Genomic DNA, 9,368 nt, shown 5'->3' with positions numbered 1-9,368 from the left:
TACTAACTGGAAATAAATGTGTGTGTGTGTCTCTGTGTGTGTGTGTGTCTCTGTGTGTGTGTGTCTCTGTGTGTGTCTCTCTTTGTGCGTCTATGTGTGTGTCTCTCTCTGTGTGTGTCTCTGTGTGTGTGTGTCTCTGTGTGTGTCTCTCTTTGTGCGTCTATGTGTGTGTCTCTCTCTGTGTGTGTGTGTGTGTGTCTGTGTGTGTCTCTGTGTGTTTGTGTGTGTCTCTGTGTGTTTGCGTGTGTCTCTGTGTGTGTGTGTGTGCGTGTGTGTGTGTCCAGGAGTGAAGCTGACGCTTTCCGCCCTGGTTGATGGAAAGAACATCAACGCTGGAGGCCATAAACTGGGTCTGGGGCTCGAGCTGGAGGCGTAACACCCGGCGCGTTGTGTTTCTCACGAGATCATCCGGGAAGGGAAGAGTCTGAAATCTCCACACGCAGACAAACGCTGAACCCAAACCTGCGCCTCGTCTCTTATTTATTTGCAGCACTACCGTTTCTGTCAATATTTCTCTCCAAACAGGTGCTTTCAATCTGTACGTGCATTTCTTAGGAATAGGTAACCAAAAATATAAATTATTATTATTTACTCATCCTCATGTTGTTGCAAACCTTTATTTTGCTATATCTAAATATTTATGCAGCTCTTTTTTTCTAAACAACAACAATGTGTTTTCTAAACAACAAGACTGTCAAAAAAAAAAAAGCACACAATATAAAATAATCCATAAGATTTGTGCACTACATGCAAAGCTTTATGTGAGCAACATAATTATACTTTGATAATTTTATGACTTTATGTCCTTTTTGGAGCTTGACAGACAGTCAAACTGTTGTTGTGTGGAAAAGATTGTGTAAAGCGAAGCACATCTGTGTTTGGATCACCATGAGGGCGAGTCTGTTTAATTTTGGCCTCGTGCCGCTGCTGTCTAGTGATGTCCGGACGCTTTTGTTGTGGTAGTTCGGCTTTATCGTCCTCCTCTCTCTGTACTCAAGCTTTATGGTGTTCAAACGGGTTCTTTCGGCGTGAGATGTTGCGGTTGTTTCCAGACAGATGAGAGAGACGAGAGGCTTTCCCTGCTCAACCACACAGTCACTCCCTTCTGTATGTCGACCTTTGCAATAAAGTCCTAAAACTGGAATTTTTTGTGTATGAACTATATTTAAATAATGGATTTTTTTTAAACTATCCAAACATAAATAATAAAATGATATTATGTTGGAGCACAAGGTTTCTGAGCTAGGATTGGTCAGTGATGTTTTAGGGCGGGGCTTAGCAAAAGTCCGAAATCGCATACATCCCTACTATACAGTATGCGAAAAACAGTATGTGAGGCGAGTAGTTTGTCCGAATAAAACAGTAGAATTCAAATTCAAATGTAGTATGTACTCAGTATGTGATTTCGGACGCACCATCAATTTTAACGGCGACAGAGCGAGGTGAGGTTAAAGTGGAGAAACACTTAATATTTGACAACCGTTTTTTTACGATAGAAAAGTTAAACGACCGACTCTAATATCCAGTGATGCAAATTGCTCAACTTTTTTCTCAAATATGGTCATTTTGAACTGAAAATATGATATTGTTTACGTGATTCATGTAATTCATAGCTGAATGAGTTTTGCGGTTTTAACATATGTGACCCTGGAGCACAAAACCAGTCACAAGGGTCAATTTTTTTGAAATTGAGATTTATACATCAAGCTGAATAAATAATCTTTCCATTGATGTATGGTTTGTTAGGATCAGACAATATTTGGCTGAGATACAACTATTTGAAAATCTGGAATCTGAGGGTGCAAAAAAATCTAAATATTGAGAAAATCATCTTTAAAGTTGTCCAAATGAAGTTCTTAGCAATGCATATTACTAATCAAAAATGAAGTTTTTATATATTTACAGTAGGAAATTTACAAAATATCTTCATGGAACATGATCTTTACTTAATATCCTAATGATTTTTGGCATAAAAGAAAAATCTATAATTTTGACCCATACAATGTATTGTTGGCTATTGCTACAAATATACCCCAGCGACTTAAGACTGCTTTTGTGCTCCAGGGTCACATATTAGCATACAAATAAAAGTGCATGTGTGCATATTATTGTGTGCATATTATTAGCAAATAGTTTAAAAATGATTACTTCCCAACTAGAATTAGACCTAGAATTTCCACAAAAAAAAAAATTAAAAGGCATGGTTGCAGCCTTGCTTTGACTTACAGACATTCCAAACATTTATTTAAAATATTCCAGATTTCAGTGCAGTAATTGTTTATTGAAAACTTTTATGCCACAAATACATATTTGAAACGTATTTTCATAATCAATAGATGAACAATTTAATACAAAACTTTTAATTATTACAAAGCATATTCTCAATTGAACGACCTAAATCAATGATTACAAATGTTTTCTTCAGTCAGTTCTGGTGGTAAAGTCATATTTTGAATGCTAATGTCAGCCCGTCGCCTACTGTTAACATGCTCAGCTGGATTCTGACGTCTCGATGGAGCTTCTTGTTCAGTTTATCAATGCTGATGGAGTCGATGTCGCCTTCTTCTGGGTTCACCACTCGACCGCTCCACAAAACCTAGGGGTCAGATATTTGTTTCAAAAGAAATGTATACATTAAATGGATCAAAAGTGACAGTAAAGACATTTATCATGTTAGAAAAGGTTTCTATTTCAAATAAATGCTGTTCTTTTGATCTTTTTATTAATCTGTGAATCCTGAAAAATAAAATGCATCACAGTTTCCACAGAAATATCAGGCAGCACAACTGTTTTCAACATTGATAATAATCAGAAATGTTTCTCGAGCAGCAAATCAGCATATTAGAATGATTTCTGAAGATCATGTGACACTGAAGACTGGAGTAATGATGCTGAAAATACAGCTGCGCATCACAGAAATAAATTACAGTTTAACAGATATTCACATAGAAAACAGCCGTTTTAAATTGTAATAATATTTCACAATTTTACAGTATTTTTATCAAATACATGCAGCCTTGGTGAGCAGAAGAGACTTTTGAACAGTTTGATGTAAATCATATATCATAAGTCATTGATGCTGAACACCACTGTATGGAAGCTCATTTCCTCCATGGAAAAATACTTTTAAAAAGAAATTATTATTTATATCCCACAATTAGAACTTTTTTTTCTCTGAATTTTGAGTTTATCTTGCAATTCTGACTCAGAATTACAAGAAACTGCAAGAAAAAAGTAGAATTGTGTCTGAATTTTTGGATAAAAATTTGCCATGGCCTTTTTTATTTTTATATTCTGTAGCGGAAACAGGCCATTGGCAATACCATTGTAGCATGTCTTGTAACCAGATGTCATATGGCATTTTTGAATATGCACAAATAAGATATTTTAGACTTTAATTTGACTGTAAAATAGTGCACATGATGTTTTTTCGTCTGGTTGAAACTCTTAACAGCTGCTGCTCACTCGTTGAACGTTTAAGAGCAGCTTGAGCTTTCTGCAAACAACTTTAGTGCTCTACAGAAGAAAATAATCTGTGACCCCGGACCACAAAACCAGTCATAAAGGTCAATTTTTCGAAATTGAGATTTATACATCATCTGAAAGCTGAATAAATAAGCTTTCATTAATGTATGGTTTGTTAGGATCGGACAATATTTGGTCGAGATACAACTATTTGAAAATCTGGAATCTGAGGGTGCAAAAAAATCTAAATATTGAGAAAATCATCTTTAAAGTTGTCCAAATGAAGTACTTAGCAATGCATATTACTAATCAAAAATAAAGTTTTGATATATTTACGGTAAGAAATTTACAAAATATCTTCATGGAACATGATCTTTACTTAATATCCTAATGATTTTTGGCATAAAAAAAATCTATAATTTTGACCCATACAATGTATTGTTGGCTATTGCTACAAATATACCCCAGCGACTTAAGACTGCTTTTGTGCTCCAGGGACACATATGGCTTTAGAGCAACATGAGGATGAGCAAATGATGACTGAATTTCAATTTTAGCTCAATTATTCCTTGCAATGACCTTAATTCAGTTTTGATGGAAGATATCCTAGGAATGCATGTCATAATTCCTGAGTCTGAACTCATGTGATCACTTACGTTATCTATAGCGATTATTCCTCCTTTCCTGACCAGCTGCAGGGATTTCTCATAGTAGTCGTCGTAGTTCACTTTGTCAGCGTCAATGAAGACAAAATCAAACGTGTCTGCTTCACCAGCGGCCAGAAGCTCGTCTAATAACACACGCATTATAGAAACATTATAAGCCACGTTCACATTTTCTGCTCAGATCATTTGTTTTTTGAGGTCGTTCACATGCACACGTTCATCTTAACATCCTCAACACATTTCATATTTAATATGAATTTTAATATGAAATAAAAAAAAACTCTTTGGACTTCTTAGGACGTCACTGTTCAAAGCAAATCTCACATCAGATCTAATGTACATCAATATATAAACAAATATTTTTTTTTGCACTTTTCAATGTAAATACTCCAAATAGTATAATTATTTAATGACTCATGCCAAAGGTAAATTATGTGTGAGATTATGATGAATATCAAGTCCACATTAATGTCACTTTATAAAATTGAGATGCACATCCAGTTTATTTCCATTAATAAAAGTGACTCAGATCCAAGTTATTAATTAAAACAAAGACCATAAAAACATTTTTGTTACTTGAAATAAAATAAATGTTGATTGAAATAAAATGTTGATATTGAGTTGATATTTTGGTGATAAAGTTGATATTTCTCATTTTCATTTATTTTAACTTGATGAACTAAAATAACCAAAAACTGAAATAAAAATTTATAAAAACTACAGATATATTTAAAAACAAAAATAATAGTGACAAAAACACAACAAATTTACTAAAATTTTAACTAAAATAAAAATAAAAGTGTAAACTATATATAAAATATTATATTTATTTAAATTTATATTATGAATATATTACATTTATTTGAATAACGATACTATTATTCCCCCATGAGGGGGGGGAACAGATGTGAATACAGTCTAAAGGTTATTTGGATATAAATAAGTTCAGAATGCTTGAAAAAAACATCTTACCAAGAGTTTGCAATGCTGGCTTCAGACGCACGTCTATTTTGTGCTCAACACAGGCCTGAGAAGATTTCAGAACATGAGACGAAGATCATTAAACACATGAATAAATCTGTAATTGAGTCTGATTACTGAAAGCAGTGAGGCTGATCACACACGGACAACTGAATCTGGAAATCCCAAAACATCATAATATATTTGTTTACTCATATAGCAACAGAATATTTTAACCTGTAGTAAACATCCAAAGCAAATTATATGAACATCAATTTCAGTGACATCCATCAGAGCACTCTGGGGTCATTTACTAAAAAAGTCACTTGTGAGATAAATATTAACCTATATAAAAGCAGTGGTGAAAGTTGATGGTCTCTGATAAGGATTGATATGTAATCTATTATTAATTTATGGGACTGTGGAAAATCCAGGTTTTGCAAACACTTCCTGCACTCAGAAAAAAAGGTACAAAAGTTGTCACTGGGGCGGTACCTTTTCACACCTTTGTACCTAAAGAGTACATATTAGTACCTAAAGAGTACATATTGGTACCTTAAAGGTACATATTAGTTACTTAAAGAGTACATATTGGTACCTTAAAGGTACATATTAGTACCTAAAGAGTACATATTAGTACCTAAAGAGTACATATTGGTACCTTAAAGGTACATATTAGTTACTTAAAGAGTACATATTAGTACCTTAAAGGTACATATTAGTACCTAAAGAGTACATATTGGTACCTTAAAGGTACATATTGGTACCACATATTAGTACCTTAAAGGTACATATTAGTACCTAAAGAGTACATATTAGTACTTAAAGAGTACATATTAGTAACTAAAGAGTACATATTAGTACTTAAAGAGTACATATTAGTAACTAAAGAGTACATATTAGTACTTAAAGAGTACATATTAGTACCTAAAGAGTACATATTAGTACTTAAGAGTACATATTAGTACTTAAAGAGTACATATTAGTACTTAAGAGTACATATTAGTACCTAAAGAGTACATATTAGTACCTAAAGAATACATATTAGTACCTAAAATGTACAAAAGTGTACCTTTTGAAAAGGTACCAGCCCAGTGACAGCTTTTGTACCTTTTTTTTCTGAGAGTGTGCTTGAAAATTACATTTACAGTAAATATGCACTTCATAACTTTGTGCAAAAAAGGTTTTAATAATACAAACAGCTTTGTATAGTGAGTTTATGATCAGTAAAGCGGACCAATAATGAAGTTCTAGTTTAGAAAACACCTGAAGGTTTCAACAAAGAAAAGTAAAGTTGCTTCATGCACAATAGGGCCAGAATCGAGCATAAACAGGGACATAATTAAAGCGCTCGTGCGTTGCTCTCACCAGTCTCCAGAAGGGTCTGCCGATGTTGATGTATTCCTCACTGACGTCGCACGCGATCAGCTTCCCGTCTGCAGGCAGGGTGAGCGCGATACTCAACGCGTTATATCCCGTATAAACACCTGATCACGCACAGATTCATTAGACACGTCGAGGGATTTACAGAATATCTGTGCAACTTACTGCAAAAGTCACGTACCAATTTCAATGGCTTTCTTGACCTTGATTAAACTGGCTAAATTTGCCATGAACTGCGACTGCTCACAGGCCACCATGATCATGCTCAACTTGTGCTCCATGGTTTTCTAGAGATGTAAAGAGAAATAATTAAGCAGTTACTGAAATTAAGTTCATTAAACACAGTTACGGTACAACATAAGACAAATGTTCCCATTTGGGGAAATACAAAAGCAAACAAATTATTCTTCAACATTTATTAGTTGTGATACCTTTAAACCTCCTTTGGATTTGATCACTATTATCCATCATTATGAACAGAAATATACGTACCTGGCGCAGTTTTTTGAGGGCTGGATGTTCCCTCAGCGAGTGATTGAGGAGGTACTGCATCACTGGATCATCTTTCCTTCCCACGTGACTTTTACCTGACGACATTCTGAAGAATTTAGATTTGCGTTTGCCTTTAGCAAGAAGAAACCAGAGAAATACTGCATGTTATTAAGACAACATCTTACTTTAATCTTCTACCTGCAGGTGGGATTTCATGCAAGTATTATTATTTATTATTATTTGTACAATTTTTATTAATTGATTTCTGATAAATGTTTGCAATTTCAAAATAAAATAAGCAGTTTATTTCAATTTCACATGCAAATTTTTTTTTTTTTTTTACTACTATTATTATTATTATTACAATTATTTATCTATTTGCAATGTCAACATAACCTGGAGAGGGTTTTTTATGTGCAATACCACATGCAATTTTTTTAATACAATTATTATTAATTATAATATTTATTATTTGCAGTTTCATGCTGTTATTTTTGAGTACTCTGCACATAATAATCAAACATTTTGCATGAAAAGTGTTTTTGGACTTTTCAACAGTATATATATTTAAAATAATAATAATAAATAACAACACACACACAATGCACTTATTATTTGATTTTTGTTATATTTCGTCATATCCTGAATTGTATTTAGGAGGGAACTCCATAAAAACAGTTAATGTTTTAATGAACAGTTTCCCATCAAGCTTACTTCTATTAAAAAAGACAATAAAACAAGTAAAAAAAACATTATCTTTATTTTAACTCATTAGTTATTTTTTATTTTATTTGTATTATATTATATATATATATATATATATATATGTGTGTGTCTGTGTGTGTGTGTGTGTGTGTGTGTTTTATATATTAGTTGCGGCTTGTTCTATCAAACTACACGAACTTCCGGAAGACAAACGAGTCACTTCCCTGTATTTCCCGGGGTTCCCGCTTTCGGCACTCACCCACAAAATATCCCGCTGTAAAAATCACTCCCAGCGTCGCTGAGCCTATAAGCGTTTCTCTGGAGAAGTTATGAAATGGCATTATTATTATTATTATTATTATTACCACCGCTCTTCATCTGAAGGTATTTACATCTGACAGAGGTGAGCGCGCGCAGCGAGACACATGAAGGCGCTTACCGTAAAACACCCTGCATGTGCGCGTGTCGATCAAGTTCTGCCCGACTAATGTGCTTTTTAGGAAAAGTTTAAGATGTATGACTGGAATATTATTTTAGCGATTCTGTTTGCCGTCTGATTACCTATTAATATGAGGGTTAAGGCGGTGTATTCGACTATAGTGTGCAGTGATTAGACATTATGACAAAAACAAAAGTTGGTGTTTTATATCAAAATATATGTGTGTGTGTGTGTTTCGACCAAAACTCCATACGAAAAGACAGTATTTTAAAGATTCACACATTTCTGTGTCTTTACGTAATTTGTTCTGTTTTGTTTTTGCGCTTAAACTCGGAGAATTACGACACGCGCGTCATCCAGGTCATGTGACACTGTCAGTGTTGCCAAGTCCCGCGGAATCGGGCTGCTTTAACACGGTTGCCGCGGGTTGTTTTTCATCTCCGGGGGTTGAAACGACCCCAATAACGTGATACTTATCCCCTGGAATGCGAAATTTACAAGGGGAACCCCGCCAAAAAATAACGTGTATTTTACTCCCCGGAACGTAATTTTTAACGGGGAACCTCTAAACGCGATTGGGCGGGATTTGTTGTGAAAATCTGGCAACCCTGCTGGAGCAGCTTTGCTCATGGAGACTGTTTATTATTTGAAATATTATTTAATGCGTTTAATGTATTGACAGCCGTAGTGTGTGAGATTGTTATTTTAATTAATTTATTTTTTATAACGATCTCTTAAACGTTTTTCTACTCCGTATCCATTGTCGCTTGTAAGCAAATAAACGAGTAAAACAACACTGATGCGCCTCTGACCGCTCATTAAACTCGTTAAATAGAATCTTCATCAAAAACCCGATGCATGCGCTTATTAATAAAATAATCTGAATGCATGATTTGACTCATGCATGACTGCGTAAACAAACCGTGCCATTATCATCAGAGATTATGAGCGATAATATGCATGTCGTATTAAACTCCAGTACAGACGTAAAGCTGTAGCTTACTGTAAGTCAGTGTTATTAGTTGTGTTGTGCTGCTGCTGCTGCTGCTGTTCTCGTTCTTCTGTAAAATGGCTTCAGTTTGGGGGTGGAGATTGTGCTTGATGAATATTAAACATGACACAATAATCGCTCTGTTTGAGAGCAATGCTTAGGAGAAATTAATAGACAGTTTCTTCCATGAAGTGCACCAAACAATCTGCTGTCAAGTGTTTTGCAGACTTAATGCAAAATAGATTATTTTTCTCTATATATAATTTAG

The 9,368-nt window shown here is 34.5% G+C and overlaps 2 protein-coding genes across 2 annotated transcripts in view; one reads left to right on the top strand and one right to left on the bottom strand.

Moving 5' to 3' along the window:
- LOC107676431 (voltage-dependent anion-selective channel protein 2-like) overlaps nucleotides 1-766 on the top strand; it is a 10,247-nt gene extending 9,481 nt beyond the window's left edge. The window contains exon 9 of the mRNA XM_016470977.1: nucleotides 285-766. Within this exon, the coding sequence (XP_016326463.1) occupies nucleotides 285-376 (92 nt within the window). The 3' untranslated portion in view covers nucleotides 377-766. The remainder of the gene's footprint in view (nucleotides 1-284) is intronic.
- Nucleotides 767-2,260: 1,494 nt separating this feature from the next.
- LOC107676434 (catechol O-methyltransferase domain-containing protein 1) lies at nucleotides 2,261-8,052 on the bottom strand. Its single transcript, XM_016470979.1, has 7 exons — nucleotides 7,930-8,052; nucleotides 6,966-7,096; nucleotides 6,655-6,760; nucleotides 6,459-6,577; nucleotides 5,103-5,157; nucleotides 4,122-4,255; nucleotides 2,261-2,596 (listed from the first exon to the last, which is right to left on the bottom strand). Exons 1-7 carry the CDS (start codon nucleotides 8,009-8,011, stop codon nucleotides 2,444-2,446), a joined length of 780 nt encoding a protein of 259 aa, XP_016326465.1. The 5' UTR covers nucleotides 8,012-8,052; the 3' UTR covers nucleotides 2,261-2,443.
- Nucleotides 8,053-9,368: the final 1,316 nt, after the last annotated feature.

The sequence above is a fragment of the Sinocyclocheilus anshuiensis genome, unplaced genomic scaffold (genome assembly GCF_001515605.1).
Source record: "Sinocyclocheilus anshuiensis isolate Anshui unplaced genomic scaffold, SAMN03320099.WGS_v1.1 scaffold2270, whole genome shotgun sequence".
NCBI classification, from domain to species: Eukaryota; Metazoa; Chordata; class Actinopteri; order Cypriniformes; family Cyprinidae; genus Sinocyclocheilus; species Sinocyclocheilus anshuiensis.
This window is presented reverse-complemented; position numbering and strand designations above follow the sequence as displayed.

What these genes read in the sequence shown, in the direction of transcription:
- LOC107676434 (XM_016470979.1), bottom strand. Translation starts at nt 8,011, where the DNA reads ATGCCATTTCATAACTTCTCCAGAGAAACGCTTATAGGCTCAGCGACG. An exon ending in CCCTCAAAAAACTGCGCCAG is followed by an intron (nt 6,761 to 6,965) that starts GTACGTATATTT and finishes TTACATCTCTAG; the next exon opens with AAAACCATGGAGCACAAGTT. An exon ending in GCCAGCATTGCAAACTCTTG is followed by an intron (nt 4,256 to 5,102) that starts GTAAGATGTTTT and finishes GTGTGTTATTAG; the next exon opens with ACGAGCTTCTGGCCGCTGGT.